The 16,625-nt window shown below is 44.6% G+C and overlaps 1 protein-coding gene across 1 annotated transcript in view; it reads right to left on the reverse strand.

The window, feature by feature from the left end:
* Positions 1-16,625, reverse strand: part of COL24A1 (collagen type XXIV alpha 1 chain) — a 500,281-nt gene that overhangs the window by 89,553 nt on the left and 394,103 nt on the right. The window contains exon 47 of the mRNA XM_038745410.1: positions 15,435-15,542. Coding sequence (XP_038601338.1) covers positions 15,435-15,542 — 108 coding nt within the window. The remainder of the gene's footprint in view (positions 1-15,434; positions 15,543-16,625) is intronic.

Below are 16,625 nucleotides of genomic sequence, written 5' to 3' on the forward strand. Positions count from 1 at the left end.
TGTCACTGCTCCTTCCTATGCCAGGAGGCAGTGACTCTTTACTTTTGGGTGGGCAGGAATCCTTTCCAAACCCTCCACTGTCCTGCTGAGGTCTTGTGGGTAGGTTCTGTAGTCCCTAGATCTACAGCCTCCCCGGTGCAATGACATACATTAAAAGTCAGGGCGGGTAGCAATCATTATTTGCAAGTATCTGCAGCAGGGTTGAGTAACTTTCCTGGACCTAAACAGTGGACCCTGGGCTCATGGCCACATCATAAAAACGACTGTGGGAACGTCTCTTTGCCTGTCCATGTCTCTGGAGCTGACATTCTACTCTATTGTCTAAAGAGCAGCTGAGCTGTTTGTAGAAGAACCAATGGATTGTTGATAATCTCAAATTTAGCCATGTAATTACTACCACACTTCATCAGTGTAATTTGAACCTTGGCACAGGACTAACAGGGAATAGCTAACTTGCGGGTTATGATATTAGTTCATGCTAGAAATTGTGCATTAGTGGAGATCCTGAGTACGACAATCACCAAAAACAGACCTCCAGATTCTGTATTTTGAATTTTTTTTATAGCTCCTTTCTTTCAAGGAACACAGAGAGCTTTCACATTTACTAGTTCATTGCTATTGATTCCTGGGGAATAGATAGGAGTGGCTGCAAACCCCATGTGGGACAACCTGATCACTTTGTAACCTCCCCAGCGCGTAGAACAGTGCTTTGCACATAGTAAGCGCTTAATAAATGCCATCATTATCATTACTATGATTCTACATTTTGAATTTTTTTATAGGCCCTTTCTTTCAAGGGACTCAAAGGGTTTATTGTCTTGTCTTATGCTGACGTGTTGTCCCCGACCCATAGAGACTCCATGGACATATCTCTCCCAGAAAGCCCCACCTCCATCTGCAATCGTTCTGATGGTGTTTCCATAGAGTTTTCTTGGTAAAAATATGGAAGTAGTTTACCATTGCCTTCTTCTGCTCAGTAAATTTGAGTCTCTGCCATCAACTCTCTCCCATGCTGCTGCTGCTGCCCAGCACAGGAGAGTTTTCACTTGTAGCAGATTGCCTTCCACTCGCTAGCCACTGCCCAAGCTAGGAATGGAATGGGTAGACCTCTGCTTCACTGTCCCTCCTGTAACCGAGATGGGTAGAGGACTGGAGACTCCCCAGGTGTCATCCTGAGAGAGGTTCTCATTTATTTACTCATTGCTATTCTTACCTGTGGAATAGATAGGAGAAGGTGCCATAATTCTCATTTTACAGGTGATGAAAATGAGAGATTGAGTGACTGCTCAAGTGGCAATGGATGATAGAACTAGAAACCACCTCGAATGACTTCCAGCCCCAAGCCCTAGGTGATACAACACAATCCCCCCATTGGATTCTTTTACCAGCAATGCTACCAAGTAGCTAAGATTTGAGCTTCCCATCTCCACCCCCTGATAGAGAACAAAAATACCCAGGAGGCAAGCAGAAAGAGTCAAGGAAGAGGAAAGGCAAGAAGCCTGGGTAATTCACACTGTGGCTAATGGGCCCCCAAATAATCAAGAATCAACTGTGTTTACCTAGCGTAGGACTGGCCAAAGCAAACAAGTTTCTTTTCCAAATACTAGCTTGAAAAAGAGACTGTTTTTTCTCAGAAACAGAGTTTGCCCTAATGTTATGATTCCTGTTTTTCAGCAAGAGGACAAGCCCAGCCCTGCTGGGATGCACGATTTTTGTGTTCCCGATAGAGGCTTGCACTGTGGTCCCGCTATTTCAGTTTTTTTTTATTAGCATTTGTTAAGCGCTTACTATGTGCAAAGCACTGTTCTCTAAGTGCTGGGCGGGGGGGGGGGGGGGGGGGGGGGGGAGATACAAGGTGATCAGATTGTCCCGCATGGGGCTCACAGTTATCATCCCCATTTTACAGATGGAGGTAACTGAGGCTCCGAGAAGTTAAGTGACTTGCCCAAGGTCACACAGCAGACATGTGGTGGAGCCGGGGTTTGAACCCATGACCTCTGGCTCCAAAGCCCGTGCTCTTTCCACTGAGCCACGCTGCTTCTCTGCTATTTCAGTTGAAACAAGCCAAGTGCATGTACCATGATGATGGATTTCTCCCCTGCGCACACCCAGGATGGACTCCAAAATGCAAAAATTCAAGATTTCCAAGATTCCCTCATGACGAGCAGTGTATGCGTGGCAATGCTGTGTCCTGGACTCACAGGACAAGGTAGTTATTCTGCAAAGTGGGCATGTGACTAAAAATCCTTGCCAAAGATCAAAGAGTTAACATTCTTGTCCTTCCAACAGGTTTTATTAATCCCTGCAAGAACAAACCCACCATTCCTGGTCAACCTTAATTTTGGATGACAAATGTATTTACGACCCTTCCGAAAAAAAAATGCTGTTTTCGTTTTCATTAGGCTTGGGAACTCCAGGGATTGTGAGCATATGAAAAAGCCACTCATTTCAATAAAAACAGCATGGCAGCCTTATTCATTGCAGATGTGCTAAAATGATTGCCCAACCTCAAAATGCTCATTTATGAAGAAGAAAATCTACATAAGGCAGTGATTCTCTCAATCCTATCCTTTCAAAAGCCGTCGTATGGCTCGACGTTCCTATAGCCAGATCTGTAAAAACACTGTCACTACTTTGCAAGTATGTCAGGGAATTTTTTCATTCGTTGGTCACATGAAAAAAGGGTAGAACATTGTTTAGGCAAATAGACCAGTTTCATAAGGCTGGAAACCCAAGAATAAATATTTGTCTCAGTGGAAAAACCCAACAACGTCTCAAGGTAAGCCAGAGAACACGGCCATAAGCTGTGAAAGGATGAACCGGTAGAAACCAACTGAGGGCATTCCAGGGAATTTAAGGGGTAAATAAAAAATGCAGTTTCACCTCCTGGCCATTTTGTGTTAGCTTCAAAGTTTTCAAAATTGTTCCTATTATATTCACTTTTTTAAAAGTAGTTACTATTTCCTATTTCAACTGTCCTCTAATTTAAAAACAACCGAGTATATTTAAGTGCACTCATTTTAGTCCCCAATACAGAGCTAATTATCATTTGGAAAAAAAAAATCCACATTCACTGCAGTTTTCAGTGGGTAGGCTCAGGGTTTGAAAGCCCCAGTCCTCACAGTCACCCTCAGCACTTTTGTACATATCAATATTCATTCAATCGTATTTATTGAGTGCTTACTGTGTACTAAGCACTTGGGAGAGTACAATGCAACACTAAACAGACACATTCCCTGCCCACAAAGAGCTTACAGTCTAGGGATCCAAACTTTCCCCAATGAATTCTAATACCCCAAGCCACCTCCAGCATTTCATTATTCTTCAGCCTCTGAATACCTATCTAAATTTAACCACCTCTTTAAATATTTATTTTGTAACCACTATTTGCAAATATTTTTATGCCTTTCTATCCCTTTAGAGTGCTGACTCCTCATGGACAGGGAATGTGTGTTATGTTTGACTTCACTTTCTTAAGCACTTTGTACAAAAATTATTCAAACAGATTTCTGCTATCTTTGAACTCTATTATTGAAGCCCTTATCTATGGATTTAGCTTCCCATTCCCTTTTATCTCATCAGGATTAATATTTTGTGACTGTCTTCCATTAGACTGTATTCTTGATGGCGGCAACTGTGTCTTTTACCTCTTGTTTTCTCACAGATACCATTAGAAGCAGCAAGGTTTAGTGGAAAGAGCACAGGCTTGGGAGTCAGGTCATGGGTTCTGGTCCCCGCTCTGCCACTTGTCAGCTGTGTGACTTTGGGCAGTCACTTAGCTTCTCTATGCCTCAGTTACCTCATCTGTAAAATGGGGATTAAGACTGTGAGCCCCAAGTAGGACAGCTTGATTGTCTTGTATCTACCCCAGCGCTTAGAACGGTGCATGGCACATAGTAAGTGCTTAACAAATGCCATTATTATTATTATTATTATTTTAAATGGCTTAGAACAGGGCTCTGCACATGGTGGGCAGTGAGTCTAGGTGGGGAAAGGGATTTTTCTTCTATTGGATAGAGGTTGTTTGACCAGAATAAACACAGGCGTAAAAGTTATCCAAGCTGCTTTCAATTGTTAATTCCATAGCAGACATTAATTTAGACTGAGTTAAATGATTATCGGTAGCCATATCAAAGGAAGATTTGCTTCAGGACTCCAGGAAGGAGGAAGGAGGCTGCCCAAAATATCAAACATTTTGTATTGATTAATTTTCAGGCTCTTTCCTAACCAACTAATGCCGAAAACCTTACTGCCCTACATAAACCCAGGGACATTGTTGACCTACATGCTTTTATATTTGTAAAAAGAAAACAGCTGACACAGTGTGGCCAGTGGATAGAGCACGCGCCTGGGAGCCAGAAGGACCTGAGTTCTAGTCCTGGCTCTGCCACTTGTCTGCTGTGTGACCTTGAGCAAGTCACTTTACTTCTCTGTGCTCCAGTTACCTCATCTGTAACATGAGGATTATGACTTTGAGCCCCATGTGGGACATGGTCTGTGTCCAACCTGATTAATTTGTATCTACCCCAGCACTTAGAATAGCGTCTGGCACATAGTAAGCACTTAATAACTACCATTTAAAAGAAATGGCAGGGAGAGGTCAGAATAAGGAGCAGTGTAGCATTTGATGTGCTACTGCTATGAGAAGCAGCGTGGCTCAGTGGAAAGAGCACGGGCTTTGGAGTCAGAGGTCAGGGGTTCAAATCCCAGCTCCACCAATTGTCAGCTGTGTGACTTGGGCAAATCACTTAGCTTCTCTTTGCCTCAGTTCCCTCATCTGTAAAATGGGGATGAAGACTGTGAGCCCCCTGTGGGACAACCTGATCACCTTGTATCCCCCCAGCGCTTAGAACAGTGCTTTGCATATAGTAAGCGCTTAACAAATACCATCATTATTGTTATTGCTGTCTTATTGTTTATTTAAAATTTGATGTAGATGTCTGTGTAGAGTACTGGGGCTGTGTCATAGCAATAGTAGTAGTAATGGTATTTACTGAAAGTCAACTAGTGCAATGCATTCTAGTAAGTGCTTGGAAAAGAGCCACAGGAGCACAGACATGAGCTTATTCCTTCCCGGAATTCCCTCTGATCTACCAGACCACAACTCTCCCTGGCTTCAGAGTCCTTCTGAAATCCCACCTCCTCCAAAGGACCTTCCCCTCCATTTTCTTAACCCCCCTCCATCACATCCTCCCAACTACTTGCTCAACACGTGGGTGCCACCTTTACCCTCATGGCACTCCCAACAACTGTGACACTTCTATAAATTTATGTCAGTGTAAATTTGTGCTTCCTTCACCCTCCTGCGCTCACAACCACTGTAGCACTTCTGTAAATTTCGCACTTCTATTTAAGCGCCTCCTTGCCCACATATTCCTTTATTCCATCACCTTCTTCCTCCTTTCTGTAAATTATTTTGTGTCTGTCTCCTCTGCCCCTCTGTTAGATTGTAAACTCATTGAAAGCAGGAGTCGTGTCCAATAATAATGATAATAACGATAATAATCAAGTTGTTTGTGGTGCTTGTTAAGCAATTGCTAGTTGCCAAGCGCTGTAATAATAATAATGGTGGTATTTGTTAAGCCCTTACTATTTGCAAAGCACTGCACTTCTCTTTGCCTCAGTTCCATCTTCACAAAATGGAGATTTAATACTTGTTCTCCCTCCTACATAGATTGCAAGCCCCAAGTGGGTCCTAATTATGTTTTATCTAACTCAGCACTTAGTACAGTGCTTGGGGAAGCAGCGTGGCATGCGATGGAGCTGGATTTAGGACCAAGGTCCTCTGACACCCAGGCCCTTGCTCTTTCCGCTAGGCACACTGCTTCTCCACTCCATTGTACTTTCCCAATGACTTTTCATTCAGTAGATTCATTCATTCATTCATTCAATCATTTATTGAGCGCTTACTGTGTGCAGAGCACTGTAGTAAGCGCTTGGGAAGTACAAGTTTGCAACATATAGAGACGGTCCCTACCCAACAGTGGGCTCAAAGTCTAGAAGGTGGGCTCACATACATACTTTTGATTGATTGAAGACCTATTCCCTACCTGCCAAGAGTTTACACTCTAATGGAGCTAACAGTTGGAATAATACTTAAAAACAGTGGAATCAGAATAGACTACAAGGAGATTAGAATTTGAACAATATAATAATAAATTATGTTTTTTGAAAACACTATGTGTCAGGCACTGTACTAAGCACTGGAGTGGATACAAGCAAATTGGGTTGGACACAATCCCTCAACCACGTGGGGCTCAATCTTAATCCCCATTTTACAGATGAGGGAACCGAGGCCCAGAGAAGTGAGTGATTTGCCTGAGGTCACACAGCAGACAAGTGGTGGAGGTGGGATTAGAACCCATGACCTTCTGACTCCTAGGCCCATATTATAATAGTCTGAGGATGGGGATACATAGATACATGAGTGCTAGGGATAATAATAATAATTATGATAGCATTTATTAAGCGCTTATTATGTGCAAAGCACCGTTCTAAGCGCTGGGGAGGTTACAAGGTGATCAGGTTGTCCCACGGGGGGCTCACAATTCTTAATCCCCATTTTACAGATGAGGTAACTGAGGCCCAGAGAAGTTAAGTGACTTGCCCAGAGTCACACAGCTGTCAACTGGCGGAGTCGGGATGTGAACCCATAGTAATAATAATGGCATTTGTTATTTTGTTACTTTGCTTACTATGTGCAAAGCACTGTTCTAAGCGCTGGGGGGATACAAGGTGATCAGGTTGTCCCACGGGGGGCTCACAGTCAATCCCCACTTTCCAGATGGGGTAACTGAGGCTCAGAGAAGTTAAGTGACTTGCCCAAGGTCACACAGCAGACATGTGGCAGAGTCGGGGTTCGGACCCATGGCCTCCGACTCCAAAGCCTGGGCTCTTTCCATTGAGCCACAGTGTGATGGACTGATAAATAATGTGGGTTCCTTACACATGCCAGTCTAAATAGAAAAGATGATGATTTGGGGCTTCAGTATCTACCCCTTTTTTTAAGGTTATTTGTTCAGTGCTTCCTAGGCGCCAGGCACATAATACACTAAGCGCTGGGGTAGATATGAGATAGGTTGGACACAGTCCATGACTTACATGGGGCTCACAGTCTTAACCCCTGTTTTTACTGATGAGGGAACTGAAGCACAGAGAAGTTGAGTGACTTGCCTAAGGTCACACACCGGACAAGTGACAGAGCTGGGATTAGAACCCAGGTCCTCTAACTCCCAGGCCCGAGCTCTATCCACGAGGCCACACTGTTTGCTCTTTCCTGAACAAGGAGAATGGAGCCGTGTGACTGACCATTCCACTTACAGTGGCATCTTGGAGACAGTCCAGAAGGTCCTGGTTTATCGTGTGATTTAGCTTCAAGGGCTAGGGAGACATAACTTATTTGATAGGGGAGACATAACTTATTTGATAGCACTTTCCAGAGGCACTTCCCAACACTTCCCAAGGTCCAGAAGCCTTGGAAATGCAGCGTTAGCCTCTACGGAATCATCACCCTTCTCCCTGGTGAGCTCTTCCTTTGAAATCCTGGGCTGCTGAAGCAGAGATGGTGGGCTTTTGGAAAATACTTGTTTATTTGCAACTGTTAAGCCACTAGGAAGTCAAATCTAAATCACATCTCTGCTTTCATATGAGAAAAAATATTTCATATTTAAAAAATCCCAATCAACGCTTTCTTTCTTCAGTCATTTTCAATCTTTTCCTGAGAGTTTCCAGATATTATTCCCTGCAAGGAAGACGTTTCTCAGAGTGAACTCTCCCAAGACCTTATAATATAATAATAATAATGATGGTGTTTGTTAAGCGCTTACTATGTGCAAAGCACTGTTCTAAGCACTGGGGAGGTTACAAGGTGATCAGGTTGTCTCACGGGAGGCTCACGGTTTTAATCCCCATTTTACAGATGAGGTAACTGAGGCACAGAGAAGTTAAGTGACTTGCCCAGAGTCACACAGCTGATGGGATTTGAACCCATGACCTCTGACTCCAAAGCCCGTGCTCTTTCCACTGAGCCACGCTACTTCTTATGCGGTAAATGGTAAGACATCACATGGTTATTTACTCCCCAGTTGTGTGGCTGATGTTCTTTTGAATGTCCCACATACTAGGTCTCTGAAATTTTCATTCGGCACATAAAATATGTTTAAACGGCATCCTGTTTTCTATTGTGCATATCGGAATGCATAGCCGGAATGTACTCTCAAAGTCCTAGTTGGAGAACAAGCCATTAAAAACATTCATTTCCTCCTATTGACAGCTGAAATTCACATGTGCATCAGAATAGAATCAATCATATTTATTAATCATTATGGTATTTGTTAAGCGCATACTATGTGCCAAGCACCGTACTAAGATCTGGGGTAGATTCAAGATCATCACGTCCCACACAGGGCTCACGTTGTGAGCAGGAGAGAGAACAAGTATTGAGAAGTAGGGAAGCAGCATGGCCTTGTGGATAGAACAGAGGCCCAGGAGTCAGAAGGTCGTGGGTTTTAATCCTGGCCCTGCCACGTGACTGGTGTATGACCTTGGACAGATTTGTGCCTCAGTTACCTCATCTGTAAAATGGGGATTAAGACTGTGAGCCACAGGCGGGACATGGACTGTGTCCAACCTGATTACCTTGTATCTACCCCAGCATTTACTACAGTGTCTTCTACATAGTAGAGAATCAATCAATCGTATTTATTGAGCGCTTACTGTGTGCAGAGCACTGTACTAAGCGCTTGGGAAGTACAAGCTGGCAACATATAGAGACAGTCCCTACCCAACAGTGGGCTCACAGTCTAGAAGGGGGAGGCAGCGTGGCCCAGTGGAAAGAGCCCGGGCTTGAGAGTCAGAGGTCGAGGGTTCAAATCCTGGCTCCTCCAATTGTCAGCTCTGTGACTTTGGGTAAGTCACTTCACTTCACTGTGCCTCAGTTACCTCATCTGTAAAATGGGGATTAAGACTGTGAGCCCCACCTGGGACAACCTGATCACCTTGTATCCTCCCCAACGCTTAGAACAGTGCTTTGCACATAGTAAGTGCTTAACAAATGCCATCACCATTATTGAAGCAGCGTGGTTCAGTGGAAAGAGCACGGGCTTTGGAGTCAGAGGTCATGGGTTCAAATCCTGGCTCTGCCAATTGTAAGCTGTGTGATTTTGAGCAAGTCACTTAACTTCTCTATGCCTGAGTTCCCTCATCTGTAAAATGGGAATTACGACTGTGAGCCCCACGTGGGACAACCTGATCACCCTGTATCCCCCCAGTGCTTAGAACAGTGCTTTGCAAATAGTAAGTGCTTAACAAATACCATCATTATTATAGTAAGAGCCTAACAAATACCATAAGGAAAAAAAAAAGAATCCCCATTTTACAGATGAGGGAACTGAGGCCCAGATAAATTAAGTGACTTGCCCAAGGTCAGACAGCAGACAAGAGATAGAAGCAGGATTAGCACCCAGGTCTTCTGACTCCCGGGCTGGTGCTCTTTTCACTAGGCTGCCTAGTAATGCCTCTCTATTGAGCATTACTGAATTCAGGGCACTGAACTAAGCTCCGGGGATGGTACAGTCTAACAGATACGTTCCCTGTCCACAAGAAGCTTACGGTCTAGAGGGACACATGCATATGCATGAACCAGTGTCCAGAAACAAGAAAATGTAATAATGTGGAGGAAAATAAAGACCGAGTTCCTTATTTTCATCCCTCAAAATAATTAGGGGACAGCTGGACAAAATGGAATATAATGATGTGGTTCTGTCCATTTTCCTTGGGCAGAGGGAATTTTTCTCCAGTCAGGTCAGCGTGGCCCACACTGAGATCTTAAGTCTCCAAAGATCATGGAATCCCAAACAAAATTCTCTTCCATCCAGATGATTATACTATCTGTAGTTTGTTTTTTAAATATTTGTTAGGCACTATGCTAAGCACTGGGGTAGAAACAAGATAGGTTGGACACAGTCCATGTCCCACATGGGGCTCACAGTCTTAATCTCCATGGTACAGATGAGGTAACTGAGGCACTGAGAAGTTAAGTGAGGGACAGTGTCATTTTTTTTCCCAGCAAGTGTTTAATAAATACTACTATAATTACTTGTCCAAGGTCACAGAGCAAGCAAGAAACCTGGGATCCTTTTTTCTTAATATACTAAGCACTGCAGTAGATATGTTAATCAGCTTGGGCACATTTCTTGCCCCACGAGGGGCTCACAGTTTTAATCCTTGTTTTATTTATTCATTCATTCATTCAATTTTATTTATTGAGCGCTTACTGGGTGCAGAGCACTGTACTAAGTGCTTGGGAAGTACAAATTGGCAACATATAGAGATGGTCCCTACCCAACAGCAGGCTCACAGTCTAGAAGGGGGAAGTCACACAGCTGACAAGATAAGTACTTGGGCCAATTAGGTATATATATATATATGTTTGTACATATTTGTTACTCTATTTATTTATTTATTTTACTTGTACATATCTATTCTATTTATTTTATTTTGTTAGTATGTTTGGTTTTGTTCTCTGTTTCCCCCTTTTAGACTGTGAGCCCACTGGTGGGTAGGGACTGTCTCTATATGTTGCCAGCTTGTACTTCCCAAGCGCTTAGTACAGTGCTCTGCACACAGTAAGCACTCAATAAATACGATTGATGATGATGATAATGAGGTAGCGGTTTGGACGGAGAGTAAAGAACGGGTTGTGGAGATGTTGTGAAGACAGAACCTACAGGATTTGACAGACTTAATAAGTGGGTTGAATGAGAGAGGTGAGGTGAAGCTAATGCCAAGGTTATTGGCTTGTGAGACAAGAAGGATGGCAGTGCTGTCTACAGTGATGGGAAAGTCTTGGGGAGGTCAGGGTTTGGGTGGGAAGATGAAGAATAGATGAGGTGCAGCCTCAATCCAGAGCCCCAGGGTGATGAAGTCATCATCATCATCAACAATCGTATTTATTGAGCGCTTACTGTGTGCAGAGAACTGTACTAAGCGCTTGGGAAGTACAAATTGGCAACATATAGAGATAGTCCCTACCCAACAGTGGGCTCACAGTCTAAAAGGGGGAGACAAAACCAAACATACTAACAAAATAAATAGAATAGATATGTACAAGCAAAATAAATAAATAAATAAATAAATAGAGTAATAAATATGTTCAAACATATATACAGGTGCTGTCGGGAAGGGAAGGAGGTAAGATGGGGGGATGGAGAGGGGGAGGAGGGGGAGAGGAAGGAGGGGGGCTCAGTCTGGGAAGGCCTCCTGGAGGAGGTGAGCTCTCAGTAGGGCCTTGAAGGGAGGAAGAGAGCTAGCTTGGCGGATGGGCAGAGGGAGGGCATTCCAGGCCCGGGGGACGACGTGGGCCGGGGGTCTATGGCGGGACAGGCGAGAACGAGGTACGGTGAGGAGATTAGTGGCAGAGGAGCGGAGGGTGCGGGCTGGGCTGGAGAAGGAGAGAAGGGAGGTGAGGTAGGAGGGGGCGAGGGGATGGACAGCCTTGAAGCCCAGGGGGAGGAGTTTCTGCCTGATGCGCAGATTGATTGGTGGCCACTGGTACATAGTCCAGCTGTCCGTAGAGAGCCTGGGTCAGGGCAGTTCGGAATGGGACTGGGCTGGGAGCAAGAGGACCTGGGGCTCCGGGGGGCAGTTGACATAACCGAGGCACAGAGAAGTTAAGTGACTTGTCCGAGGTCCCACAGCAGACAAGTGGCAGAGGTCTGATTAGAACTCTCAGGCCCATGCTCTTTCCACTAGGCCGCCCTGCTTCCTGATCCCCAATTCCACGCTCTTCAATCAATCAATCAATCAATGGTATAACAGTATGGCCTAGTGAATAGAGCACAGGCCTGAGAGTCAGAAGGTCATGGGTTCTAATCCTGGCTCTACCGTTTGCCTGCTGTGTGACCTTGGGCAAGTCACTTCTCTGGGCCTCAGGTACCTCATCTGGAAAATGGGGAACTTGACTGTGAGCCCCACGTGGGACAGGGACTGTGTCCAATGCGATTTGCTCGTACCCACCCTAGCATTTAGGAGTGCCTGGCACATAGTAAGCACTTAACAAATAGCAATAATAATTGTTATTATTATTATTATTGAGCTCTTACTGTGTGCAGAACACTGAGCCCACTGTTGGGTAGGACCATCTCTATATGTTGCCAACTTGTACTTCCCAAGCTCTTAGAACAGTGCTCTGCACACAGCAAGCGCTCAATAAATATGATTGATTGATTGATTAGTACAGTGCTCTGCACACAGCAAGCGCTCAATCAATATGATTGATTGATTGATTGATTGGGAGTGTACAACAGAATAAGCAGACAAGTTCACTCCACCACCTTGCCCCCTCCTACTGCACCTTGCTACTCTCCTACTACAATGCAGCCTGCACTTTTCACTCCTCTAACAACAGTCTTCTCACTGCAATAACACTGATTCTATTTGTTAAGCGCTTCCTCTGTGTCAAGAACTGTTCTAAGCACTGGGGTAGATACCAGGTCATCAGGTTGTCCCACGTGGGGCTCACAGTCTTCAGCCCCATTTTACAGATGAGGGAACCGAGGCCCAGAGACGTGAAGTGACTTGCCCAAAGTCACACAGCTGATAAGTGGCGGAGCAGGGATTAGAACCCACGACCTCTGACTCCCAAGGCCAGGCTCTTTCCACTAAGCCGCACTGCTTCTCAATTTCATCTGTTTTGCTGCCGACATCTCACCCAAGCCCTGGAACATCCTCCCTTATATCTTTCAGACAATGACTCTCCCCATTTTCAAAGCCTTATTGAAGGCACACCTCTTCCAAGAGGCCTTCCCTGATGAGCCCCCCTTTCCTCTTCTCCCATTCCCTTCTGCATCACCCTGATTTGCTCCCTTTATTCACCCCTCCATCCCAGCCCCTGAGCACTTGTGCACATAACCGTATAATGTACATATCTGCCTGTCTCCTCCTCTAAAGTGTAGGCTTGTTGCGGGCAAGGAATATGTCTGTTACATTGTACTTTCCCAAGCATTTAGTACAGTGCTCTGCACTTAGTAAGTGCTCAATAAATATGATTGACTGACTGATTGAAGGAGCTACAGTTTAGGTCACTAGGCTCTTTATGGCTTTATTAATGGAATACTGGGTGGAAGTTTTAGTTTCATACCTTTATTTGTTTCTTAATAATAATAATGATGATGGCATTTATTAAGCGCTTAGTATGTGCAAAGCACTGTTCTAAGCGCTGGGGCAGTTACAAGGTGATCAGGTTGTCCCACGGGGGGCTCACACTCTTAATCCCCATTTTACAGATGAGGTAACTGAGGCATAGAGAAGTGAAGTGACTTGCCCAAAGTCACACAGCTGACAATTGGCAGAGCCGGGATTTGAACCCATGGCCTCTGACTCCAAAGTCTGTGCTCTTTCCACTGAGCCACGCTGCTTCCATGATAATCATAATCAATCAATGACATTTATTGAGCACTTACTATGTGCACAGCTCTGTATTATGCGCTTGGAAGAGTACAATCCAACAGAGTTAGTGGACACTTTCCCTTTCCATAACAAGTTTATCGTTTAGGCCACAGGCCATGATGCCGCTCAACCACCTACTACTACTACTACTACTACTACTACTACTACTACTACTGCTACTAATGATGGCATTTATTAAGCGCTTACTATGTGTAAAGCACTGTTATAAGCACTGGGGAGGTTACAAGGTCATTAGGTTGTCCCATGGGGGGCTCACAGTCTTAATCCCCATTTTACAGATGAGGCAACTGAGGGCCAGAAGTTAAGTGACTTGCCCAAAGTCACACAGCTGTCAATTGGAGGAGCCAGAATTTGAACCCATGACCTGTGACTCCAAAGCCTGTGCTCTTTCCACTGAGCCATCCTGCTTCTCTACTCCCACTCCCTTCTCTGCTACAGAAATATGTCATAATCCAGGGCAGGGGGATTCTTATATTCAGGATCCATTCTTACATTCATATTTATTGAGCACTTACTGTGTGCAGAGCACCGTACTAAGCACTTGGGAAGTACAAATTGGCAACATATAAAGATGGTCCCTACCCAACAATGGGCTCATAGTCTAGGAGGGGGAGACAGGCAACAAAACAAAACAAGTAGACAGGTGAATAATGGTATTTGTATTTGGTAATGATATTTGGTATTTGTTAAGCACTTACTATGTGCCAGGCATTGTACTATGCACTGGGGTGGTTACAAGCAAATCAGTAGACACAGTCCCTGACCTGCATAATAATAATGACCGTATTTGTTATGTGCTTACTACGTGCCAGGCACTGTTCTAAGCGTTGGGGTAGATATAAGGTAATCAGGTTGTCCCACGTGGGGCTCACGGTCTTAATCCCCATTTTACCGATGAGGTAACTGAGGCACAGAGAAGTGAAGTGACTTGCCCAAAGTCACACAGCTGACAAGTGGTGGAGCTGGGATTAGAACCCATGACCTCCGACTCCCAAGTCCGGGCCCTTTCCACTAAGCTGCGCTGCTTCTGCTTAAGTTTAAGTCTGAAATGCTCAGATCAATCTGAATTCATTTCATTTGTGATAATCCACTTTGGGAGACCAGAAAGTCTCTCTAAAGACTGTGCTCAGATTATGGATAAAAAAAAGACAACTTAATTTTTAATAAGGAAGAAAAAGGGAGAACGACATCTTCTATACAGCGAAATGGCAGAAATTTGTTTCTTGAGTTGTTGAAAGAAAACTGGACATTTTCCTGGAGGGCATAAGATTCCCAGTTCATCATCATTTTTATTGGGAAGAGGGTGCTATGAGTGGAAGCTGAAGAGTGACAGAGAAATGAAAATTTAAAATTTAAATTTAAATTTAAAATTTTCATTTCTTATAAAGTGAAAAATGCATTTCATATTGCTTTGCCTATCACGGAGCTAGGGAACGTAGGAAAAATGTAAGGCAGGAAGGAGTGTTTTCAAATAGTAAGAGGACAAGTAAGGAGCTAATTTTCAGAGTCCTCATGTAGCACAGGAGCTGTAAAAGTTAAGGGAAGATGATTTTTGGCTGAACCAACTTTGAATTTTGGCCAAGGCCTAAATGTTCTAAAAGTAGTTGAAGACATTTGATAACTCCCTGAAAACCCAGCCAGGATCTGTTGCCTTTAAATTGCTTCTTTACCGTTTTTTTTTATTCCAAACCCTTCACGCGTGCCAAAGGCTTTCAGTTATTTACCGTGCCCGAGTTTCTAGCTACAAAATAGCCAGGAGAATGTACCTAAAGACACCCTTCAGAAATCAACTTTACCTCGGCTGCGACAGGTTTCCAGAAATAACCAATAAAGGAACGATCAGTGAAATCTGAGACAATGCCAAAGCAAAGCAAACCATCCAGTACGTCTATGGTCTAGCAGTGGAAAGTTTGTGCAGAAGCTCTTAATGCTGAAATGAAGGACAAAGTGGTATCTAAACAACTCACGGGGAGTGCTGGGCTTCCTGGAAGACCAGCTTTTCCAGGATTTCCTGGGAGACCCTCTGCTCCGGGGTAGCCTGGTGTGCCTTTCTGTCCAGGTGGGCCTGTTAGTCCCTTAGAAATTCAAACAGAGTCGGAGGTTACAGACGGATACCGTGCAGATGACCACGTCCCTTTTAGTTCACAAAAGAACACAGGACCATCCCCTTATCCCCAAGAATCAGAATTTGGAAATTCCATGATCGATCCCACCGATCATTTCGCCGTCTTCCAATATTTCCCCGACCTAGACGGGGCTAAACTGATGATAGACTTGGTCACTTGGGTACAGCGGGGCCGATGTTGTCCCTCTCACATATTTCACTCAGCTGTGGAGAGTATGTCAACAATGTGCCAGAGACTGTCTGGGCTGTCAGCAGGCGTTCATTAATTGCAGAAATGCTACTCTGAGCAGCTGGTCAAACAAAGCCATGAATCAAACTGTGGGCCTACTCCTTGCCTGCCTTTTGAATCAACCTCAGATCCAGATGGAATAACATCCAGAAGGACAAGGCCAAGCCATTTTTGCTTTTCCTCTAGAATAACTGGGACTTTTTTCCCTGTGGCTATATCCCGTCCTTCCTAGCCATTCTCGGGCTCTGCGTCACTTTCTCCGATATTTATAAAGAGCTTCTTTTCCACCAGGCCACCCACTGCAGCATCAAGCCGCTGGCTCAGGGTGCGACTGGAAGGGAATCAACCCACATCTGCTCAGACAGGAGAGTTTACCGATGGTTGATGTGAAAATCACCTTCTGTCCTGAGAGATAGCCGCTGATCTTTTTCCAAACTCTCTCCTCTCATCCTTGGATCAGTATGCCTCTCTCTGGATAGTACCACTAGCACTTTGGGTACTGAGCGCTACATGGATTTAATTCTGGCCTTCCCCTGAGACTTCTCTGGCGTATCATCCAGCTCTCTGACTTCTCCGGGGCCTCTTTCTCCCTTCAGGTTTTATGGCTCATGGAGCAGCCTTAGTCATGAGGGCTCTCTAGATGGGGAGCACTGGGGCCTTGGGTCAAGGAGTCCTCTAGACTGTGAGCCCGTTGTTGGGTAGGGACCATCTCTATATGTTGCCAACTTGTACTTCCCAAGCGCTTAGTACAGTGCTCTGCACACAGTAAGCGCTCAATAAATACAACTGAATGAATATGCAAGG

Source organism: Tachyglossus aculeatus, chromosome 4, assembly GCF_015852505.1.
Source record: "Tachyglossus aculeatus isolate mTacAcu1 chromosome 4, mTacAcu1.pri, whole genome shotgun sequence".
Classification (NCBI taxonomy): domain Eukaryota; kingdom Metazoa; phylum Chordata; class Mammalia; order Monotremata; family Tachyglossidae; genus Tachyglossus; species Tachyglossus aculeatus.